At 35.0% G+C, this 25,969-nt stretch overlaps 1 protein-coding gene across 1 annotated transcript in view; it reads left to right on the forward strand.

Annotated features, from left to right (window-relative positions):
• Ankrd31 (ankyrin repeat domain 31) overlaps positions 1-25,969 on the forward strand; it is a 150,467-nt gene that overhangs the window by 39,439 nt on the left and 85,059 nt on the right. Inside the window, exons 6-8 of the mRNA XM_047554743.1 lie at positions 10,665-11,312; positions 13,574-13,738; positions 14,077-14,194. Coding sequence (XP_047410699.1) covers positions 10,665-11,312; positions 13,574-13,738; positions 14,077-14,194 — 931 coding nt within the window. The remainder of the gene's footprint in view (positions 1-10,664; positions 11,313-13,573; positions 13,739-14,076; positions 14,195-25,969) is intronic.

The following is a 25,969-nucleotide window of genomic DNA, read 5'->3' on the forward strand; positions in this document are numbered from 1 at the left end:
AAAATAATTGTTCTTATGACTTTTATTTATCATCTTGTGAGAAAGTGGAATGCCATGATTTCAAACTCCTAGTTGATTTTCATAGCTTTTCATCATCAAAAGTAAAAGAAAAAACATTTTGGACTGGGAATATAGCTCAGGTGGTAGAGTGCTTGCCTTGCATGCACAAAGCCCTGGGTTCAATCCCTAGCACCGCAAAAGAAAAAAGAAAAATACAAGAAAAACCATTTTTTTGAGCATGTGAAGTTCAGAAAGTATATTTATGCCTTTTTCTCCCCCTGAAAAACTTGTCTTGCTTGAGAGGATGTATTCTGAGGTTCAACAGATAAAACCTGCTTTTACAGTAGCTATGCAGATAGTGGCTAATAAAAAGAAACTGAAAGAAACACTCAAACATGCTTAATTTTAAATCCTTTGAACATATACTAAGGAGTGAGATAACTGGGTCAAATGGTTGGTTCTGTTACAAGTTTTCTGAGGAAATTGCCTTATTGCTTTCCATAGGGTTGCACCCATTTGCAATCCCAGCAGCAATGGAAAAGTGTACCTTTTTCCTCACACCCTCTCCAACACTTATTGTTACTTGTATTCTTGTATACTGCCATTCTGACTGGAGTTTTAATTTGTATTTCTCTAATTGCTAGAGATGTTGAACATTTTTTAATATATTTATTGACCATTTGTATTTCTTCTTTTGAGAATGGGATCCTAACTAGAATAAGATATATTTCATGATTGTATAATTATATCAAAATGGATTCTGCCATCATGTATAACTAAAAAGAACCAATAAATTAAAAAAATACACACACATGCCCAAATATAATCCATTTACAAAAGATAGGATGATTCTATGCATATGGTCTATTTTTTGGTTTATCATATAACTTATTTATATACAATAAATATAGACTGACATAAAACAAAAAAATTGCTTGAAATGTCAGCGAGTCCTAAATACTACCCAAGTATGTAAGAATTCTTGAGTTTTGATGGTGAAGGTAGAAGGCAAAAGGAATGTGGTATTAGGAGAAATACTTTTTTCCCTGATCCTTCCTTTACCTTGGTGTGAATGGCTCTCAGCCAGTTCAGCTCCGAGGGATCAGGGTGAGAGCATGGAATGAAGTTGAAGTCACAGAGGCAAGGCAGCATCCTCTGTATTCTCTAGAATATCCTCTTGATTCATTTTGTCCTTACAGGAGGTGTTCATGCCTAACTCCACATAGCATGAATTCATTTAATTTCTGTGACTTATAATGGAGGAGATAATGATACTTAGAAAGTAGATAACTATTTTTCCTTGTATCGTTAGAAATGCTTACAATAATACAATAAAATAAAGAATTTGATTTGGTTTTAGCTAATTCTGAAAAATTATAGTTCTATTTGACTCTGTATAAAATATTTTTTCAGAAATGGAATAATTTTATAATTTCATTTCCAAAATGAAAACAATTTTAAAATAGTAAGTGGATATATTTAATATCTGATAATGTCACTTGAATTGTCTGAGGGAGTTCAGGTTATGTGATTATAAAATGCTGAATGAGAGGGTATGGATTTAGAATTTTAGTAAAATTGGAATAAAAGCATTTTGTTCTCTTCTAGAGCCTGAAGCTGAAAATACTGAAGTTCTGCCACACCCAGAAAAGGTTGGTTTATATAACAGAGATTAGCTTTGTAGATCATGGATTTAGATTTTTTAAAATAATGTTGATTAAAATATTAAGCTAATTTAGACCCTCTCCTAAGCAGTACTATGACCAATTTCAATAGAAAGAAATCCATTCTTGTTCAAAAACCTCTTCTAGTATTTATTGTTCCTCATCTGTAAGAAAATAATGTTTTCTTGATCTGGTTCTTATCATCTCAACTGTATCTTGAACAGTTCTTGCTACCAAACTTTTTTCACAAATCAGGAGTCGGAAGGCAGTAGAAAGAACATACATTTTAGAATCAGAACTAGGTTCCAAGGGCAGCTGTGTTATTTATATCTGTAAAATATAGACAATATCTGTTCCTCAGAGTTATTGTAAGGACTGAAAGCAACAAGTTCATAATATCTTCACTTAATTAGTGACAAATAAATATATGTTCCTCTCTTCTTTCACTCCTTTACAAATCTTTGATTGCTGGCTCAAGTCCTTTCTCCTCTTGAATCTGCTTCAGATGACTCTGATAATCTTGACCAAAGTAATTACTCCCTCTTTAGTGTTTATTTTTCACTGATTGTATCAGTATTTCCTAATTACTTGCCCTCTGACATGAATAGATCTTCTGAGGAAAAAGAAAGATTTTTTTGGACAAAAAAGTTTGGAGAACACAGTGTCCTAAAGTTTCCCAAGATATTTACAGTGCACATGGTCTAAAAAGTTCTGTGGTAAAGCAACTGATTTACTTTTGTTTCATCAAGTATTTTTCACACAATCATAAAAACCCTACGTTGCCTCTGCCTCCCTGACAACTTTTTCTTGCAAGATACTAGGCTCTGTAAGATTGTTTGTTATACCTAGTGCCTTACATTTAGTAGACATAAGGACTTTAAATAGGAGGGAGGCCTTAAGACATGACTTAAATTATAGTTAGTGTTAGTAATAAATAAATATATCTTCTTAAGCACTGTATGCTATATTCATGGACGATAAATGGTGACAGAGAGAAAAAGATGGGTAGAAGAACAAAATTTTTTATTTATAAATATTTTTTATTTATAAATATATATTATAAATATTAGAAGGCCAAAAAAAAAAATAGTGCATCCTGTGAAAGAGGTGGTAGATTTGAATTTTGGAAGCAACCAAAGTCATTGAAACCTATTCTGTTATTTAAGGTCAAGCAAATTACCAATTTTTATCACTGGAAAAAATTTCAATACCTTTAAAATATGTTATATTCTTTTTTTTTATTGTAAACAAATGGGATACATGTTGTTTCTTTGTACATGGAGTAAAAGCGTACCATTTGTGTAATCATAAATTTACATAGGGTAATGTTGTTTGATTCATTCTGTTATTTTTTCCCTTCCCCCCACCCCTCCAACCCCTCTTTTCCCTCTACACAGTCCTTCCTCCATTCTTGCCCCCTCCCTAACCCTAACTCTAACCCTAACACTAACCCCTCCCACCCCCCATTATGTGTCATCATCCACTTATCACCGAGATCATTCGTCCTTTGGTTTTTTGAGTTTGGCTTATCTCACTTAGCATGATATTCTCCAATTTCATCCATTTGCCTGCAGATGCCATGATTTTATTATTCTTTATGGCAGAGTAATATTCCATTGTCTATATAGACCACAGTATCTTTATCCATTCATCAATTGAAGGACATCTAGGTTGGTTCCACAATCTGGCTATTGGGAATTGAGCAGCTGTGAACATTGATGTGGCTGTATCTCTGTAGTATGCTGATTTTAAATCCTTTGGGTATAGGCCAAGGAGTGGGATAGCTGGGTCAAATGGTGGTTCCATTCCAAATTTTCTAAGGAGTCTCCATACTGCTTTCCAGAGTGGCTGCACTAATTTGCAGCCCCACCAGCAATGTATGAGTGTACCTTTCTCCCCACATCCTCGCCAACACCTGTTGTTGCTTGTATTCTTGATAATCGCCATTCTAATTGGGGTGAGATGGAATCTTAGGGTGGTTTTGATTTGCATTTCTCTTATTACTAGAGATGGTGAACATTTTTCCATATGTTTGTTGATTGCTTGTAGATCTTCTTCTGTGAAATGTCTGTTCATTTCCTTAGCCCATTTGTCAATTGGGTTATTTGCATTCTTGGTGTAGAGTATTTTGAGTTCTTTATACATTCTGGAGATTAGTGCTCTATCTGAAATATGATTGGCAAAGATATTCTCCCACTCTGTAGGCTCTTTCTTCGCATTGCTGATAGTTTCCTTTGCTGAGAGAGAGCTATTTAGTTTGAATCTATCCCAGTTATTAATTCTTGCTTTTATTTCTTGTGCTATGGGAGTCCTGTTGAGGAAGTCTTGTCCTAAGCCAACATGTTGAAGCTCTGGACCTACTTTTTCTTCTATAAGATGCAAGGTCTCTGGTCTGATTCCGAGGTCCTTAATCCATTTTGAGTTTAGTTTCGTGCATGGTGAGAGAGATGGGTTTAGTTTCATTCTGTTGCATATGGATTTCCAATTCTCCCAGCACCATTTGTTGAAGAGGCTATCTTTTCTCCATTGCATATTTTTGGCCCCTTTGTCTAGTATGAGAAAATTGTATTTATTTGGGTTTGTTTCCATGTCCTCTATTCTGTACCATTGATCTACCTTTCTATTTTGGTACCAATACCATGCCGTTTTTGTTACTATTGCTTTGTAGTAGAGTTGAAGATCTGGCATTGCGATACCCCCTGCTTCACTCTTTCTGCTAAGGATTGCTTTAGCTATTCTGGGTTTCTTATTCTTCCAGATGAATTTCATAATTGCTTGCTCTATTTCTGTAAGGTACATCATTGGGATTTTAATTGGAATTGCATTGAATCTGTATAGCACTTTTGGTAGTATGGCCATTTTGACAATATTAATTCTTCCTATCCAAGAACATGGGAGATCTTTCCATCTTCTAAGGTCTTCTTTAATTTCTTTCTTTAGTGTTCTGTCGTTCTCATTGTAGAGTTCTTTCACCTCTTTTGTGAGATTGATTCCCAAGTATTTTATTTTTTTCGAGGCTATTGTGAATGGGGTAGTTTTCCTAATTATTCTTTCCAAAGATTCATCACTTATGTATAAAAATACATTAGATTAAAAAAATACATTAGATTTATGTGCATTGATCTTATATCCCGCTACTTTACTGAATTCACTTATGAGTTCTAAAAGTTTTCTGGTGGAATTTCCTGGTTCCTCTAAGTATGTAATCATATCATCAGCAAATAGGGATAGTTTGAGTTCTTCCTTTCCTATTCGTATACCTTTAATTTCTTTGGTCTGTCTAATTCCTCTGGCTAGAGTTTCAAGGACAATATTGAATAGAAGTGGTGAAAGAGGGCATCCCTGCCTTGTTCCAGTTTTTAGGGGGAATGCTTTCAGTTTTTCACCATTTAGAATGATATTAGCCATGGGCTTAGCGTAGATGGCCTTTACAATGTTAAGGAATGTTCCCACTATCCCTATTTTTTCTAGTGTTTTGAGCATGAAGGGGTGCTGTATTTTATCAAATGCTTTTTCTGCATCTATTGAAATAATCATGTGATTCTTGACTTTAAGTCTATTGATATGGTGAATTACATTTATTGATTTCCTGATGTTGAACCAACCTTGCATCCCTGGGATGAAACCCACTTGATCATGGTGCACTATCTTTATAATATATTTTTGTATGTGATTTGCTAAAATTTTGTTGAGAATTTTTGCGTCGATGTTCATTAAGGATATTGGTCTGAAATTTTCTTTCCTTGATGTGTCTCTGTCTGGTTTAGGTATCAGGGTAATATTGGCTTCATAGAATGAGTTTGGGAGGGTTCCCTCCTCTTCTATTTCATGGAATACTTTGAGAAGTATTGGAATGAGCTCTTCTTTAAAGGTTTTGTAGAACTTGGCTGAGAACCCATCTGGTCCTGGACTTTTCTTTGTTGGTAGGCTTTTGATGACTTCTTCTATTTCATTACTTGAAATTGGTCTGTTTAAATTGTGTGTGTCCTCCTCGTTCAGTTTAGGCAATTCATATGTCTCTAGAAACCTGTTGATGTCTTCGAAATTTTCTATTTTGTTGGAGTGTAGATTTTCAAAATAGCTTCTAATTATGTTTTGTATTTCAGTCCCGTCTGTTGCGATATTTCCTTGTTCATTCCGAATTTTAGTGATTTGGGTTTTCTCTCGTCTTCTCTTTGTTAGTGTGGCTAAAGGTTTATCAATTTTGTTTATTTTTTCAAAGAACCAACTATTTATTTTGTCAATTTTTTGTATTGTTTCTTTTGTTTCAATTTCATTGATTTCAGCTCTGAGTTTAACTATTTCTTGTCTTCTACTACTTTTGGTGTTGGTCTGTTCTTCTTTTTCTAGGGCTTTGAGCTGTAGTGTTAGGTCGTTTATTTGTTGAGTTTTACTTCTTTTATTGAATGCGCTCCATGAAATAAATCTTCCTCTAAGTACTGCTTTCATAGTGTCCCAGAGATTTTGATATGATGTTTCTTTGTTCTCGTTTACCTCTAAGAATTTTTTCATTTCCTTCCTAATATCTTCTGTTATCCATTCATCATATAATAGCATATTGTTTAATCTCCAGGTATTGGAGTAGTTTCTGTTTTTTACTCTTTCATTAATTTGTAACTTCAATCCATTATGATCTGATAGAATACAAGGTAGTGTCTCTATCTTTTTGTACTTGCTAACATTAGCTTTGTGGCATAATATATGGTCCTTTTAGAGAATGATACATGTGCTGCTGAGAAGAAAGTGTATTCGCTCTTGGTTGGATGGTATATTCTATAAATGTCTGTTAAGTCTAAATTATTGATTGTGTTATTGAGATCTATGGTTTCTTTGTTCAATTTTTGTTTGGAAGATCTGTCCAGTGGTGAGAGAGGCGTGTTAAAATCACCTAGTATTATTGTGTTATGGTCTATTTGGTTTCTGAAATTGAGAAGGATTTGTTTGACGTACATGGATGAGCCACTGTTTGGGGCATAGATGTTTATGATTGTTATGTCTTGCTGATTTATGCTTCCCTTAAGCAGTATGAAATGTCCTTCTTTATCCCTTCTGACATTGGCTTGAAGTTCACATTATCTGAAATGAGGATGGATACCCCAGCTTTTTTGCTGAATCCATGTGCATGGTATGTTTTTCCCCATCCTTTCACCTTTAGTCTATGGGTATCTCTTTCTATGAGGTGAATCTCTTGCAGGCAACATATTGTTGGATCTTTCTTTTTAATCCAATCTGCCAGTCTATGTCTTTTGACTGATGAGTTCATGCCATTAACATTCAGGGTTATTATTGAGATATGATTTGTATTCACGGTCATTTGGCTCAATTATTTTATTTTATTTATTTATTTATTTTTTGACACGACTTGGTTCCTCCTTTATTTGACAGTTCCTTTAGGATAATTGCTCCCTTGCTGATTTGCTTCTTTGTTTTTCATCTCTTCCTCATGGAATATTTTGCTGAAAATGTTCTGTAATGCTGACTTTCTTTTTGTAAATTCTTTTAGCTTTTGTTTATCATAGAAAGATTTTATTTCATCGTCAAATTTGAAGGTAAGTTTTTCTGGGTATAAGAATCTTGATTGGCATCCATTTTCTTTCAGGGCTTGAAAGATGTTTATTCAACTTTGTTTTCAAGGTTAAATATTTTGTCTTCCATGTCTGAGGTTCTGTCTTCAAGGTGTTCTATCCTATTCGATATGTTTTCTATGGAGTTCTTAATTTGGTTTATTGTTTCCTTCATTTCAAGGATTTCTGTTTGTTTTTTTTTTTTTTCAATATCTCTAACTCTTTATTGAAATGATCTTTTGCTTCCTGTATTTGCTCTTTTAACTGTCGATTGGTACGATTATTCAATGCCTGCATTTGCTCTTTCTTCTCAATTCATTTTCTCTGATCCCTTCTAGCTTTTAGGGTCTGGATTGAAAAATCTGCTGATATCCATATTGGTTTCCCCCTGAATGTAATTTGCTTCTTTTCTCTCACAGCCTTTAAAATTGTCTTTATTTTGTATGTTAGGTATTTTCATTATAATGTGCCTTGGTGTGGGTCTGTTGTAATTTTGTGTATTTGGAGTCCTATAAGCCTCTTAAACTTGATTTTCCATTCCATTCTTCAGATTTGGGAAATTTTCTGATATTATTTCTTCAAATAGATTGTTCATTCCTTTGGTTTGTTTCTCTAAGCCTTCCTCAATCCCAATAATTCTCAAATTTGGCCTTTTCATGATATCCCATAGTTCCTGTAGATTTTGTTCATGATTTCTTACCATCTTCTCTGTTTGTTCAACTTTGTTTTCGAGGTTAAATATTTTGTCTTCAGTGTCTGAGGTTCTGTCTTCCAGGTGTTCTATCCTATTGGATATGCTTTCTATGGAGTTCTTAATTTGGTTTATTGTTTCCTTCATTTCAAGGATTTCTGTTTGGTTTTTTTTCAATATCTCTAACTCTTTTTGAAATGATCTTTTGCTTCCTGTATTTGCTCTTTTAACTGTGGGTTGGTGCTATCATTCAGTGCCTGCATTTGCTCTTTCATCTCATCATTCAGTGCCTGCATTTGCTCTTTCATCTCATCGTTTGCTTCCCTGATCATTTTAATTATGTACATTCTGAACTCCCTTTCTGTCATTTCTTCTGCCATGCTGTCATTGGATTCTATTGATGTAACATCTAGATTTGTTTGGGGCATTTTCTTCCCTTGTTTTCTCATATTGTTCAGGTATCAGTGGACCGCAGAGATATTGCAGATTTCCTCTATTGACTTATAATGTCCCTGAAGATTTCTAGTATATCCCCTCTTATCCTTCAGTAGCCTGAAGTCTTGGAGGAAGTTGATAATGCAGTGGTCCACAAGGAAGCTGCCTCTCTAGGGGTGGTGGCCTTCAGGTGGGGTATATTCCCTGCTAGTGCGCAGAGGTGCCTCCACTTGTTGACCAATGGTCATCCAAAGGGGAACTAGGCTGCGGGCTGAGGCAAGGCCTGTTTGGGCCTGTGTCTGGTTTTACCATCCTTGTGGGAAAACCTCACCTGGCGGGGAAGACTCACCCGGTGGGGAGGTCTCGCTGGTCAGTTCCCCTCCTAGAGGTTCCCCTCAATCCACAACTACCACCTGGGCTGGGCTGCCTTCCTCTGCAACGTTCCCAGGGGCCCGGACCTACCTCCTGGGCCTGGGAGCTCACCCTTCGCAGACGAGTCTCTTTAGGCTACCTCTCCTCAGAGAATCTGCCTGCAGTTCTGGAACCTTCGCTCCGCCCCTCAGCTTGTCTCTGTGGGGCTCTTCCACCAAGAAACCTCCTAGGTCCTGGGACCCTGCTCTGCACGTAATCGCCTGACTATGCGGCCCCTCCTCTTAGCAGCCACCCGAAGCCCTGTACAGTCACTCCAAGTCCCAGCGACTCGCCGCACTCCTCTTCCTCCGGGCATCCACCTGGTGTTCCGGTGTGGTTGCTAGGAGTCCAAGCAACTCACTGCGCACCTCCTCCTCCCGACAGCTTGCCACACAGCTCCTCCTCTGGGCAGCCGCCTGTAGCCCTGATGCGGTCACTCCGAGTCCAAGCGACCCGCCGTGCTCCTCCTTCTCCTCCGGGCAGTCCCCCAGTGTTCAGAGTGGTCGCTCTGAGTTCAAACAGCTCGCTGCGCACCTCCTCCTCTAGGCAGCGGCCCGGAGCTCTGGTGCAGCCACTCTTGAGTCCAAGCGACCCTCCACGCTCCTCCTCCTCCTCCTCCGGGTGCCCCCGGGTGTTCAGGAGCGGTCGCTCTGCATCCAAACAGTTCACAGCGCAGCTCCTCCTCTGGGCAGCCCCCTGGAGCCCCAGTGGGTTGCTCCGAGTCCAAGCGTTGTGCTGAGCGGCCTCCTCTACAATGCTCCCAATTGTCTGAGTTCACTGCTCCAGCAGGGGGAGGGGTCTTGTTGGGCAACTCTACTTCACAAAGTTCCCTGTGTTCTGGGACTACCACCCCATCCGGGAAGCCTCCCCAACGGGAGAGACTCACCGGTGGCTTTCAGTTCGTCCCAAGTCTTAATATCTCCTCTTCTTGAATCCTGAGTCCTGGAGCAACATGAAATGCAGCCACCCTCTAGTTCGCCATCTTGAAACCTTCTATATTCTTTTTTAAAATATATTTTTTTAGTTGTTGATAGACCTTTACTTATTGACTTTTTAAAATTTTTATGTAGTGCTAAGAATTAAACCCAGTGCCTCAGACATGTGAGGCAAGTACTCTGCTACTGAGCCACAACCCCAAACCTAAAGTATGTTATATTCTTGAGTAGCTTATCAAACTGATTTTGAAATCAATTTTTCAGAAGAGATTCTAATAATATTTTGAACATTGTAAACATCATGAGAACAGGCATAATCTATTAAGGTAATAGCTTTGAAAAGTAATGGTCACTTGAAATGTAAGTGTTGTGTATTTTCTTTAAAATATCACAACCCAGAGTTACTAATTATAACCAGGACTTGTAATACTTTGACAGATTGCACCCTCATTTCTCCTATTTTCCCCTCTGACTTCCTGTCTTTTGATCTTTTCACATCATGATTGTGTATTCATACAAAGATAGGGACTAAAAAGTGAAATGACACTACTTTTATTCCTAGTTAATAATTTTTATAAAATTAAATAGAAGTTTTGGCAAGAAAGAATTTTATAATTAACTGCTGTGACGTTTTGAGATTCTCTGTTAATTAGTTGCATCCCTGTCTTTTATTAGCAAAGATAATTTAAACTTAGTTAAATTGGTAATTTTCCATCTGTAACTATGGTCCAACCAAGGTTACTCTTGGTTCACAATTAAATGTTTAATTATATAGTCAGTCTTTAGTAATTTGGTGTGAGAAAGTAAGTAAGGAATATTATTTTTACTTATGGATGAGGAAGACTGTTGATAAAAACACTTTGAGGGCAACTTACAAACAAAAAAAATTGTAAAACTTTAAATTTTTCATTTCAAATATGTTTTTGTATTCTATAATGATGAAATTTCTGTTTGGAATATATAGGAACTAAGTGAAGACAGAGATTCCCCTGAAATTAGCCTTCTCTCAGGTACTCCTATTACAGTATCTGGTGTGCTTGCTGTAAAGGAGAAATCATTAACAGAGCCAGAGACTGTCTTAACAGTACCACATACATTTTATGAACCTGGGAAGGAAGTTACAATGACTATGACTTCTAAAGAAACCATGGATGAAGAAAGCTCCCTTGAAACTTTCGTGTCTGCCTTAGAAAGGTTGCTAACGTCACCAGAAAGCACCCAGGAGGAAAGACTGATTGAAATAATGAATGATTTTGATCCTGGAGAATTGAGTAACTCCCTGAATTCCATAGAAATACCTTTGAATGTTCCATCAGCTTATAGCAGAGATTTACTAGAAAATACCAAGGATGATGCATTGCCTGCAGAGTTGTTGGCGGCCCTGAACACATTGTCAGAAACCAAGCTGGGACCCATCTGTCACAGAAAAGAGGAAGACAACAATCTTAGTGATAAAAATGGATGTTTAGAAGTAGAGCCTCTAATGTCCCATACTGATGAAGATTGTACACAAATAGCAGATATGAATTTTGAATCTCTTCATTCTACTCAATCATTTGAACAAAGTTCTAACTTAGCCGGGCTGCAGGACAACCATCTAGCAGTGAAGCAAGTAGGTGCAAGTATGAGTCTCTGATTTTGCCTTTTTTAAATTGACATTTAACAAGTCTACATTGTGTTAAATTCAATTCTACCTAAATATCAACATCTTAGAAGATATTTTATAATTTTGAGGCATATAGTGATCTTTTAAAAAGTTCTTGCATAGAGTTTTCAAGGGGTTAGAAAGCTAAAATAGATTTCTTCCCAATACACCTGAGAAGGCGTATCATTAGTTTGCTTGTGTATATAGAAAAGAAAGATTCTTTTCCAGAATTTTCTGTGTTAGCTCAGAAAATCATTATGTTTACCTGGATTCAGAGTAGAGACAAGATACCTCACATTAATACATTTATAGAATGTATGTTGTTGGGCTGCCAGGTGAGGGGGAAAAAAAATACCTAACTTTGGCAGAACTTTGCCTTGTGTCTGAGAACACTGCCAGTATTCCAGCAATGTTATGCATAGAGACCCTGCAGTGACCTACTGTGTCCCAAGTTCCTTTTTTATGTTGACAATTTGCATCTTTATTTAAAAGAAAATAAACATTACAGAATTAGATAATAACATAGAGACAAAAAGTGCTCCTCCGTCCCAGTTCCACTCTAGAGTTTTCACTTTTTTTTGATTTTAGTACCAGGAATTAAACGAAGGGGGTTGCATAACCACTGAGCCACATCCCCAGCCTCCTTCCCGCTTTTAAAAAAAATTTGGAGACAGTGTCTTTCCAAGTTGCTCAGGACCTCACTAAATTGCTGAGACTGGCTTTGAACTTGTGATCTTCCTGCCTCAGCCTCCTGAGCCACTGGGATTACAGGCATGCATTACCATGAGTTTTCACTCTTAACATTTTGGTACATCTCTCTCCAATTATTGCTATTGTAGTCTATTTAAGTTAATTTTATTCACATGGAATTTTATTATACAGGATGCTTTTTATTTTTGAAATTTGATATTATATCTTGGTTATCTTTCAGTGTCAGGAAATATAGCACTACTTAAATCTTTTAACTTGCTAAATGGTATTACAGTATATGAATATATTGTAATTTATTTAAACAATTCATTAATCATGGTCATTTGGATTTGTTTTTTCTTTTGACTCTTACCAAAATGCTCCTATGAACACCCTTGGGAAGACTTAGATAACATAATGCTGAGCTCACGTTGCAACATACATGCGTAGAATAATACTGCATGCAGTTCTGATTATCATATCCCCAAACAGATATAATAGGACTAAGAGAGACAGAGATTGGGACCAACACTCATTATGGAGATAGGGGATGAAGATTAAACATTGCAGTGCTCTAATCTGAAAAGAAGGAATATGAAAGAAGGGAAATTATGATTGGTACTTATAAAGGGAGCACAAACTTGGCAAGTCTTTGAAATAAAATAAAAAAACTTTTAAAAGTAGCAAAAAGATGTACTTAGAACAGATCAAGTTAAATATTCAATTCAACTCTGTTAAAAATATGGAATTTTTTATCTTGAGAACCTTTAAAAACTGGATATATAAGTAAACTAAGGAAGATTTAGATGATATTTGTAAAATAAAAATCGTCATGAAGTTAAATTTATAATGGATTATTAAGGAGAATTTAGAGCAATTCAGGTTATACTGTGAACCTCAGTGTAATTGAGGTTATAAACCATCTTGTCCCATTTAATATCACTTATTGCTGCTATCTAATATCAAAATACTAGGCTAAGTAGACCATTTATCTGGCCTAGTATTGCTTTTTTGTTTTTTTGGGTATCAGAGATTGAACCCAAGTGCACTTAACCATTGAGACAGGGTCTCACTAAGTTGCTTAGAACCTCACTAAGTTGCTGAGGCTAACTTCCAACCTGTGATCCTCTGCCTTGGTCTTCTGAGCCAATGGGATTACAGGTATGTACCACTATGCCCAGCTCTAGTTGACATTTCTTATGTTTTTATGGGTTTCATCGTTCTTTATTTCCTGTGAAACTGAAGCACCAAGAATAGGCTTAGGTTTTTTTCCCTTGAATTTTTACAGATGAATATTGAATAAAATCATTTTTACTAAATTATGCTCTTCTTATCTTAAACTTTTAAATTTACATTGCATTTTATTACATTCATTATTATTAAAATGTTAATTATGTTGACATATACACATGAATTCTTGTACTTTCATCTTTTAAGAGGCATTTAAATTTCATCCAAGATAAGATCAAATTTAATTTATTCTTATTTTAATTTTTTTCATTATTATAATTATTTATGGATGTATTACATCTTTACAGACTGTTGAAGACCCAAATTCATTTGAAATGCCAACCTTGCCTCATCAAAATGTTCCCTCTTGTAAGCCACCAAATAATAAGGGGAATTTAAATCTTATGGAAAATGCCTCTGTACAGGAAACTCCACGTATGTTAAGAAGATCATCTAGACTAGAAAAACGGAAAGTAAGCCAAGATGCAAAGTGTACAAATGACATATGTAAGAGTCCAGAAAAATTTTTACCAAAACTACCTAGCTGTGAGGATCAAATAAATAATAAATCTTCAACTATCAATTTCAGGTATGCTATTAAATTGTATCTTTCTCCCCAGTTATGCTATAAACCTAATAGATAATTATGTGCTTGAAAATGTTAGAGTTAATATAAAGTTACCCTAAGTAAAGAGCTTTATTATTTTTTATGTTGCTTTTTTTTTTTTTTTATTTTGCAGTTTTTGATCAGTGCCATACCATAAAGCAATCCTTATTTCTTGCAATGAGCCTGCCTTTTTTCCCCTAAAAGGGAAATAGAGTAGATACTGATTTTGAAGTGATACATAGGAGGCTCAGAATACTCAGATTTGTAGGAGACTACACCTACACAGGAGAAACACAAAGAGAACTAGAATCTGTAATGACCGGTATGGGCATGTCTGTCACAGAATTATCTGTAATTAACTCAGGAGCCATCTCCATATTTAAAACTACCTTGCTACTTGAGAACAGCTCAGTAAAATACCTTTGAGTTTTAAAATTTTAGTCAAAATTTGGTATGATTCTCCATGAATGTAGAAAATTATAGTAATTTTAAAAATGCATTTATTTTTCAAGAATGCAAGATCCTGTTTTAATGATTGAAGGTAAAGGGAAGAATATCCATTCATCCAGAGTCAAGAGTAAACAGATCAGGAAAAATGAACGACTTTCAGTAAGAAATGGTGAGGCATATTTTGGGTATTTTCTGTATTTCTTTAAGTTGCATAGAAACAATTCTGGTAGAAAAGATTCAAAGATTATCTATCTCAACTTTCTCATTTTACTGATGAGGAAACTGAACTGCAGAGATGGTAAGTCTTTTCAGCATCACAAAGAGCATTAGTAACATAACTGAAATTTGATCCTAAACTTCTGGCTTATAGGCTGGTATTTTTTTCTGTACTTCTCTTTTGGAGAGACTTGGTACAGAACTCTTTTCAAATTTAGGTGTTTGACCAGCCTAACAAGGCTGCAAGAAACTATATGAAGAGGAATGGAGGAAAGGACAAGGCCAGATTGTTATTGTTCTTTTCTCTTATTTCTTTGTTCCTATATAGCCCGAAAGATTGAACTGAGGAAACCTCTCAGATATAATTAGAGAATCTAGAAACTCTGGTTAAAAAATAATAGTGGAAAATGGGCAAAATTGAAATACGGACTGCAGATTGTATCAGTGTTAAATTTCCTGAATTTGATAATAATACTATGGTGTTATATTAAAGAATGTCCTGTTCTTAGAAAATAAACACTTAAATATTAATGGTAAAATGGCATGGCATATAAAAGGTACTCATTTTATATTTTATGTGTGTATATGTATAAATTAAGAGGGAGGTAAACTGTTTAAAGTTGAGGCAAAACATTGACAATACTCTAATTTTTTTCTTTTTTTTTTAGTACTAGGGATCAAATCCAAGGCCTTGTACACATACTAGGCAGTTGCTCTACCACTAAGCTATATACCCAGCCCTTTGTTTTCATAACTTCCCTGTAAGTCTTAAATTATTTCAAAATAAAAAGAAAAATTTGATAAACCAAAAGATAAAATTAATGTTTAAAGTAATTATTAACTAGTTAATACAAGAGAGTATCCAATTTATAATTGTTACAAAAGAGAGAAAATACCTACTTATATGAGTAACAAGAAATATGATAAGAAATACCTGTAAGAAGAGAGCTTAAAAATTTGCTAAGGTACATTAAAATAAAGAGACTCAAACGGAAAGAAGAACCTTCCTCTTGACTAAAAAGTTTCAGTGTTATGAGAAACTTAATTCTCTTAATTACTTAATAAATACTTGAGATCTCAATCAAAAATAGATTTTTTGTTCATTTGTTCATTTTATTATTTAGGTGGGTTTTTTTTTTAACAGCTGGAGGATAGCTATGGGAATGTTACAAAATGATACTAAATTTCAGGTGGAAAAGTAATTATGAAAACTAGATGAGAAAATTCTGAAAAAAGCAAAGGGAAGGTAGAGTGGCAGGACCCTATTCTATGTGATCTAAAAGCATAGAAGGACCACTACTGGCCAAAAATCACTAAAATCCCCTTTCCCTCTCCCTTATTGTGAACAAGGAAAATGAGCTACTGGGGATCTGTGCTAAGATATTGTGCCTAACCCCACTCAGCCTCTAGGACCCAGGCAAGGGCAGAAAGCTCTGTGCCGTGTCTGCTCACTCAATTCAGATGGGGACACAAATGAAGCAACTGTGGCCCCAAACAGGAAAGTGAATTCACCAAATCCTAGCCACTGACATTGGGGGAAGGCACGCTGGGAAGTCTAGGAGTGGTCCCTGGAATTGCAGGGCCATACCAGAGGCCCTCTAAATCATCCAGTGACTTAGAGACCCAGGGACAATTACTAGAATCTATGCAGCAGGAAGGGACTGATTCCAGCCTTAACTGGTACACAGCCTGACCTGTGGTCAAAATAGCAAGTTAAAGGGCATTATTTGGATACCTGTGGGACATTTTTTCAGACTTACTAACCAGGGGGAATCAATGCCCACCATTCACAACTAGGGCAGTGGAGACTAGGATCCAGGTGAACCACTAGAGACCTTTCACTGCAGTACCTCAGAGAGCAGCATTATCCAGGGGAATACTTCCCCTGCACCACAGAATACCCATGGAAAACTACAACCAGAGTTCCTGCACTCACAGACAGCCACCAGGATTTTCACTACTGTGGAAAGGATCCAGTAGAGGGGAGCAAGTACACAGTGATCCATATCAATCACAGGGACTCTCTAAAGCCTACATCCTGAACTACGGCACAAAGTAGAAAAAGCCAAACCACAACACTGAACCCTCGGAACAGTCACCTGCAGGCCCCTGAGCTGATAAACCAGAAGCTGCTAGTGGGAAGTTCATAGCAACTAGAGAATTGGTTCCTGTGCCCCTGCAACTTAGGAGAGATCCACAGCCAAAGACTGACGGACATCTGCTAAATGTTCAAACCCTAATGAAGTCCAAACCAAAATTCAACAAGAATTTTCTTCACCTTGATATGGACTACTATATACAACTCTAATGTCAACTTTGATCATATAAACAACTCTTTAACTTGAATGGTAATCGTTAACCCAATATTGTACCTTCAACCCATTTGAATATGTTTAATCTATTGGTTAATAGCATTAATTGGAATCAATCTTCCTATCTTTGTTTTCCTAGCTCTAGTTTATACTTGCTGCTCTTACCCCCTACTCATCCTCTTGTATAATCTGCTACTGTATCAAATACTAATCTTTCATCTATTTCTCCTTCTATCTTGGTGTAAATTCTTTGATAGCTTTTCTCTCTCTCTCTTTCCCTCTCCTTTTTGCCCTTTCTCCCCCTCCTTTTAGCCAGTCCACATTTAAAGTTATAGTAAGTTTACTAAATTTAACAACTAATTTTTTACCTATTCTAGAACTTTATTACAGGTTTATAACTGAATTTGAGGGACCATGGAGAACAAAAGCAACAAATTTTTGTTTCTTATAAGGTTGAATAGAAAGATGCTTGGCTCTGAAGTGATTATAGTGAATAGGGCTTAGTGGCATCTTTTTAAAAAAATATTTTTAGTTGTAGTTGGACATAATAACATTATTTTATTTTATTTTTTGTATGTTGCTGAGAATAAAGCACAGTGCCTCACACGTGCTAGGCAAGCACTCTACCACTGAACCACAACCCCAGCCTTCAGTGACATCTCTTAAAGCAGTGCTGATATTGAGATCATTAGAGGTCACACATTGACTTAAAATATCATTATCTAGATAAACATCCAACTTAGAGCTTTTAAGAGAAAGAAGCTCACAAAGTAGTCCTTCACTTAAAAGAAGTGAGAAGTATACCAATATAAACAGTATGAAAAAGCAAGGAACAAACCATCCCAAACAGCTTATAATGCTTCAACAATAGACTTTGTTGATACTACAGTGGAGGAAATGCCAGAGAAAGAATTTAGAAAATTCACAGTTAAAATGTTCTGTGAGCTAAAAGAAGATGTAAGGAGTGAAATCAAAGAGAAAATACAGTAAGTGAAAGATCACCTCAATAAAGAGATAGAGATTCTGAAAAAGAACCAAACAGAATCCTCAAAATGAAAGAATCAATAAACCAAATTAAAAATCCAAAGTAAAGCATTGCCAACAGATTAGACCACTTTGAATATAGATTTTTTCAGACCTCAAAGACAAAGTATATGATGTTTTTTTTTAAATTTATTTTTATTATAAACAAATGGGATACATCTTGTTTCTCTGTACATGAAGTACAGGCATGCCATTTATGTAATCATACATTTACCTAGGGTAATAGTTTTTGACTCATTCTGTTATTTTTTTTCTCCCCCCCCACCCCTACCACCCCTCTTTTCCCTCTATACAGTCCCTCTTTCCTCCATTCTTGCCCCCCTCTAACCCCCATTATGTGCCATCATCTGCTTATCAGCGAGATCATTCGTCCTTTGGTTTTTTGAGATTGGCTTATCTCACTTAGCATGATATGCTCCAATTTCATCCATTTGCCTGCAAATGCCATAATTTTATTATTTTTTATTGCTGAGTAATATTCCATTGTGTGTGTGTGTGTATATATATTTATATATATATATATATGTATATATATTTATATATATATATATATGTATATATATTTATATATATATACATATATATATATATATATATATATATATATAATCACGATTTCTTTATCCATTCATCAATTGAAGGACATCTAGGTTGGTTCCACAATCCAAATCATATCTCAATAATAACCCTGAATGTTAATGGCATGAATTCATCAATCAAAAGACATAGACTGGCAGATTGGATTAAAAAAGAAAGATCCAACAATATGCTGCCTGCAAGAGACTCACCTCATAGAAAGAGATACCCACAGACTAAAGGTGAAAGGATGGGAAAAAACATACCATGCACATGGACACAGCAAAAAAGCCGGAGTGTCCATCCTCATATCAGATAATGTGGACTTCAAGCCAAAGGTAGTCAGAAGGGATAAAGAAGGACATTTCATACTGCTTAAGGGAAGCATAAATCAGCAAGACATAACAATCGCAAAGTATATAATCTTGAAAATAAAATTGACCATAAAAAAGATGTTAAGAGATCATGAACAGAATATTCAAGAAATCTAGGATAACATTAAAAGACCAAATTTAAGATTCATTGGGGTATATGAAGTCTCTGAAATACAAACTGAAAAATGTGCACAATCTTTTCAATTAAATATCAGAAAAAAATTCAAACCTTAAGAATGAGATGGAAATTCAAATACAAGAGGCATATAGAACTCCAAATATACAAAAATCACAATAGATCCACTTCAAGACACATTATTATTAAAATGCCTAACATACAGAATAAGAATAGAATTTTAAAAGCTGCAAGAGAAAAAAGACTGGTCACATTTAGAAGTAAACCTATCTGACTTAAACTGATTTCTTAACTCAGACCCTAAAAGCCAAGAGGACTTGAAATAATGTATACCATGCTCTGAAATAAAATGTGTGCCAACCAAGAATACTGAACCCAGCAAAATTAAGCTTCAGAATTGAAGATGAAATAAAAACCTTCCATGATAAACAAAAGCTAGAATTTGTAAATAGAAGCCTGCACTCCAAAACATACTCAAAAAAACTATTTAATGAAGAATAAGAATGAAAACCAGCATAGGGAGGAATTACACTAGAATAGTCAATTAAAGGAGAATCAAGTCTAGTTTAAACATTAGAAATAAAATGGCAGGAAATAAAAATCATCTTTCAATAACAACTTTGAATGTAAACAGTCTAAACATTTCAATCAAAAGACGTAAGGCTGCAGATTGAATTTAAAAACAAGACCCAACAAAATGCTATCTGCAAGACTCACTTCATGGGCAAATATATCCACAGACTGAAGGTGAAAGGATCGGAAAAAGAAACATACCATTTACCTGGGACTGATAAACAAGCAGGGGTTGCTATCCTCACATCAGGTAAAATGAACTTCAAGCCAAGATTAATCAAAGATGATCACTTCATAATGCTTAAGGGAATCATACATCAACAAGATATAAGGATCATAAATACTTATGCCCCAAACATTGGAACACCTATGGACCTCAGGCAAACACTTAACAATATTAAAAATAAAATAGACCATAATACAGTTACCCTGGGTGACTTTAACATGTCTGTGTCACCACTGGATAGATCATCCAAACAGAAACGAAGTAAAGATTCTACAGAACTAAAAAATACAATTAATAATATGGACCTAACAGACATCTGTAGAATATTTCATCCATCAATGACTGAATTCACTTTTTTTCTTAGCAGCACACAGAACATTTTCTAAAATAGACCATATTTTAGTCCACAAAGCAAATCCTAGCAAATACCATAAAACATAGATAATACATTATTGCATTTCATCAGATCATAATGTAACTTAATTAGAAATTAATAATAAGATACAAGGCAAACCACTCTAACACCTGAAAATTAAATAATACACTTTTAAAAGATGTATGAATAGCAGAAGATACTAGGGGAGAAATAAAAAATTCTTCCAAGTATTTGAGAATAGTGATAAAATATATCAAAATCTCTGAGCCAGTATGAAGGCAGCTCTAAGAGGAAAGTTCATAGCATTGAGTTCATACATTAAAAGAATAGAAATATACCAAATAAATAATCTAATATTACATTTCAAGACCCTAGGAAAGAAGAACAAACCAACACCAAAATCCATTGAAAACAGGAAATAATTAAAATCAGAGCCAAAGTTAGTAAAATTGAGATGAAAAAAATACAAAATATCAACAAAACAAAGAGTTGGATTTTTGAAAGGATAAACAAAATTGATAAATCTGTAGCCAAACTAACCAAAAGAGAGGAAAAAAACCCCAAATTACCAAAATCCAAGATGTAAAAGGAAATATCACCACAGGCACTACTCAAATCCAGAGGATCATCAGAAACTGTTTTGAAAATTTATACTCCAATAAGCTAGAAAATCTTGAAGATTTTGACAAATTCCTAGAGACATATGACCTGCCCAAATTGATCCAGAAGGATATAGAAAACTTAAGGATAGTTTCAAGTAATGAAATTGAATTATTTGTCAAAAGCTTTCCAACAAAGAAAAGCCCAGGATGGAATGGATTCTCAGCCAAGTTCTACCAGACCTATGAAGAAGAACTAATTGCAATCTTCCTCAAATTATTCCATGAAACAAAAAAAGAGGGAACACTGCCAAACTCATTCCGTGAAGCCAGTATCACTCTGATACTAAAACCAGATAAAGACACATCAAGGAAAGAAAATTTTAGACCAATATCCTTGATGAACACAGATGTGAAAATGTTTAATCAAATATTAGCAAACCACATACAAAAACACATTAAAAAGATAGTGCACCACAATCCAGTGGGTGTCATCCCAAGGATATGAGATTGGTTCAACATATGGACATCAATGTGTAATTCACTACATAAATAGACATGAGGATAAGAATCATATGATTATTTCAATAAATGCAGGAAAAGCATTTGACAAAGTACAGCATGTATAAAACACTAGTAAAACTAGGGATAGAAGGAACTTACCTCAACATTGTAAAGGCTGTGTGTGACAAAACCAAGGCCAGCATTATTCTGAATGGAGAAAACGGAAAGCATTTTCTTTAAAAACAGAAACAAGACAAGAGTGCCCACTTCACCACTCCTATTCAACATAGTCTTTGAAACTTTAGCCAGAGCAATCAGACAAGAGAAGGAAATTGAAGGGATATGAATCAGAAAAGAAGACTTCAAATTATCTGTTTGCTAATATGTTATCCTATATTTAGAAGACCCAGAAAACTCCACCAGATGACTACGAGAGCTCTTAAATGAATTCAGCAAAGTAGCAGGATACAAGATCAACACCCATAAATCAATTGTGTTCCTGTACTCCAATGAAGAATCTGCTGAAAAAGAAATTAGGAAAACCATCCTGTTCACAATAGCCTCAAAAATATATACATACTCGGGAATCAATTCAACAAAACAGGTGAATGACCTCTACAATGAAAACTATAGAACACTAAAGAAAGAAATTAAAGAAGAACTTAGAAGTTGTAAAACCCTCCTATGTTCTTGGATAGACAGAATTAATATTGTCAAATTGGGGATACTACCAAAACACTCTACAGATTTAATGTAACTCCCATCAAAATTCCAGTAAAATTCTTCACAGAACTAGAAAGAGCAGTTTTGAAATTTATTTGGAAAAATAAGAGACCCAGAATAGTCAAGGCAATCTCTAGTGAGAAAAGTAAAGGGGGAAGCATCATAATACCAGATCTTAAATTATACTGCAGAGCTATAGTAACAAAAAGAGAATAATGGTACTGGCACCAAAACAGGCATGGAGACCAATAGAATAGAATAGAAAACACAGAGACAACCCACATAAATACAGTTATCTGATATTAGACAAAGGTGTCAAAGACATAAGTTGGAGAGAAGATAGACTTTTTTTTAAACAAATGGTGCTGAGAAAACTGGAAATCCATATATAGCAGAATGAAATTTAACCCCTATCTCTCGCCCTACACAAAACTGAACCCAAAATTGATCAAAGACCTAGGGATTAGACCAGAAACTCTGCACCTGTAGAAGAAGATATAGGCCTGACACTCCAGTACGTTGGCTAAGGAACTGACATCCTTAACAAGACTTCCTTAAAACACAAAAAGTATAATCATGAATAAATAAGTAGGATGGAATCAAACTAAAAAGCTGCTTCTCAGCAAAGGAAACAATCAAGAATGTGAAGAGAGAACCTATAAAATGGGAGAAAATCTTTGCCACCTGTTCTTTATTTAGATAGGGTATTAATCTCTAGGATATACAAAGAACTCAAAAACTTAACCCCAAAAACAAAAAGAACCCAATCAATAAATGGGCAAAAGAACTGAAAAGGCACTTCACAGGAGAAATGTGATTGGTCAACAAAGATATGAAAAAATGTTCATCTCTAGCAACTAGAGTAATGCAGATTAAAATTACACTGAGATTTCATCTCACTCTAATTAGAATGGCAACAATAAGAACACAAGTAATAATAAATGTTGGTGAGGATGTGGGGAAAGAGGTACACTCATACATTGCTGGTGGGACTGCAAATTGATGCAACACTCTGGAAACCAGTATGGAGATTCCTCAAAAAACTTGGAATGGAACCACCATTTGACCCAGTTATCCCACTCCTTGGTATATACCCAGAGGAGTTAAAGTCAGCATACTACTGGGTTGGAGTTGTGGCTCAGTGGCAGAGACCTTGCCTAGCATGTGCAAGGCACTGGGTTCAATTCCCAGCACTGCATATAAATAAATAAAATAAAGGTACAATGCCAACTAAATTTTTAAAAGAAAATCAGCATACTACAGTGACACAGCCACATCAATGTTTATAGCAACTCAGTTCACAAGCTGTGGAACCTACCTAGGTGCTCTTCAACACATGAATGGATAAAGAAAACGAGGGATATATACACAATGGAGTATTTCTTAGCCACAAAGAATAATGACTTTCTAGCATTTGCAGCTACATGAATAGAACTGGATTCTATCATGCTATGTGAAATAAGTCAATTCCAAAAATTGACTTATCTATATAAGCTAATCCAAATAAGTGGGTGGATGTGGTTAAAAAGAAAGAAAGAAAGAAAGAAAGAAAGAAAGACCAGTGGAGTAGACAAAGGGGGGGAATGAAAGAAGGGAGTAGGAGAGGAGTAGGAAAAGACAGTGGAATTAATCTGACCTGACTTTCCTATGGACATATATGAGTATACCATAGTGAATCTCATCATCATTTATACCCATAAGACACTAATTTAAAAAAATATAAGTAAGTAAATAGCAGAAAGATAAGTCAAGTAGAGGGAAGGAATTAGAACAAATTATATTCCATGCATTTATAATTATGTCAAAATGAATTCTACTGTTATGTGTAACTAAAATGAACCAATAAAAATATATTGGAAAAGAGAAAAAAAGCATATTAGAAAGCCACTGAAATTAATTTGGCAGTAGTAAGGGAATAGAATAGAGAGTTTAAATTAGAAGCCAGATATAATAGGTATATGCAGCAGATATATGATAAAGATGACATCTCAAATTGGGTGGTGAAAAGAAAGATTAAGCAATAAATAGTGAAAAAAATGAACAAAGTTGGATCCCTTTAACATTTCTTATTCTAAAGTGGATTTTAGGGGACTAGGGTTGTAGCTCAGTGGTAGAGTGCTTGCCTAGCATGTGTGAGGCACTGGGTTTGAGGCACCACATGTAAATAAATAAAGGTCCATCAACAACTAAAAAAAATTTTTTAAATAAATTGGTATTTGGGTTCATCAAAGATTTAAATGAAAACAAAAACAAGTAAAAAAATAAAAAATAAACTGTAGAAGAAAACATAGGTGAACATTTTTATAATTTTGGTGTGGGAAAGTCTCTTTGCATGTCAAACCCAGAAAGGAGCTAGGAAGGAAAAGAATTATAAAATTGACTTTGTACATTTAAAAAAATTATATAGAAATGTACCCCAAAGCAGATCAAACATCAAACAGCAGAAATATTAGTAATATTGCATACAGCATTCATTTTATTGTCATGTAAAAGGTTTTTATGAAATAGTAAGGTCAAAGATCAGGTTGGATATGTCTATAGGACTTGATGATAGTGGTGATTTCATGGGTATATGCTTACCCTTCAACTCATTGAATTGTGTACATTAAATGCTGCTTTTTGTATATCAAAATATTGATAATAAAATCTGAGGGAAAAAAAGGAAAAATAACAAGAAAATAAGTAAAGGATATGAACAAGGAGTTCACAGAAAAAGTGTATCTCACACACACACTCCTGAATCCAGACCTATCCAATTAGGACTTCAGCCTGTGAATTTGGGGAAGACCTAGTTCAGTCAATAACACTTTTAGTGTTATGCCAAACATTTAAGGGAGAAATAATAACAGTTCTACATAAACTTCCCCCTCCAAAAAAAAAAAAAAAAAAGTAAAGAAATACTTCCCAACTCATATTTGAGACTACCATTAAACTGACACCAAAATCAAAGATATTATAAACCAGAAACCTACAGACTAGTATTCTTCATGAATATAGTTGCAAACATTCTAAACAAAATTTTATTAAATCCAACATAATATAACACATCACCAAATGGTGTTTATCCCAGGAATGCAGCATTGGTTTTACATTTGAAAAACTCACTGTGATTTATTGTATTAAACTAAAAAAGAAAAACTATATGAATCATCTCAGTAGCGACAGAGAAAACATTTGACAACATCAAAAATCCATTGCTAGTGAAAACTCTTAGTAAATTAGGAATAGAGGGAAATTTCCCCAACCTGTCAAAGACTGTCTCAGGAAACATATTACTATTATATTTAATGTTGAAAGACTAAATTTTTCCTCCCTAAGATCAGGAATAAGACAGGCAGGGATATCTATTCTTACCACTTCTGTTGAATAGTGTGTTAAAGGTTGTAGCCAGTTCAATCAGGAAGAAAAAAAATAAATAAATGGGCATCCAGTTTGGAAAGGAAGAAGTAAAGCTATCTTTATTCACAAACAGCATAATCATCTGTGTAGAAAATCTGATAAAATATATAATAAAAGTTATTATAATTTAGCTCAGCAAAGTTGCAAGATTCAAGATCTACAAATATTAATTACATTCTATATTGTAGCAATATACAACTATAAAGTATAATTTGAAAATGAGGAGTATAAAATAAAAAAATATAAAATATTTAGATAGGTACACTGAAACCTATAAAATATTGCCTAGAAAAATCAAAGAAAATTTGTTAGAGACAAATATCTTGTTCTTCAGTCAGATGATTCAATATTGTTAAGATATCCCATCCACTCAATTTTATTTATGGAGTCCATAGAATCCCAATCAAAGTGCCTGCTGAAGTTTTTGTAGAAAATCATGAATTTTTCATTTAGAAATGCAGAGGACCTAGAATAGTAAAATAAATAAAAAAGAACAAAGTTGGAAGGATAAAATGACCTGTTTTCAAGAATTATTGTATAGCTATGATAATCAAATCAGCATGACTTTGGCATCAAGATAGGGAAGTAG

Source organism: Sciurus carolinensis, chromosome 6, assembly GCF_902686445.1.
Source record: "Sciurus carolinensis chromosome 6, mSciCar1.2, whole genome shotgun sequence".
Taxonomy (NCBI): domain Eukaryota; kingdom Metazoa; phylum Chordata; class Mammalia; order Rodentia; family Sciuridae; genus Sciurus; species Sciurus carolinensis.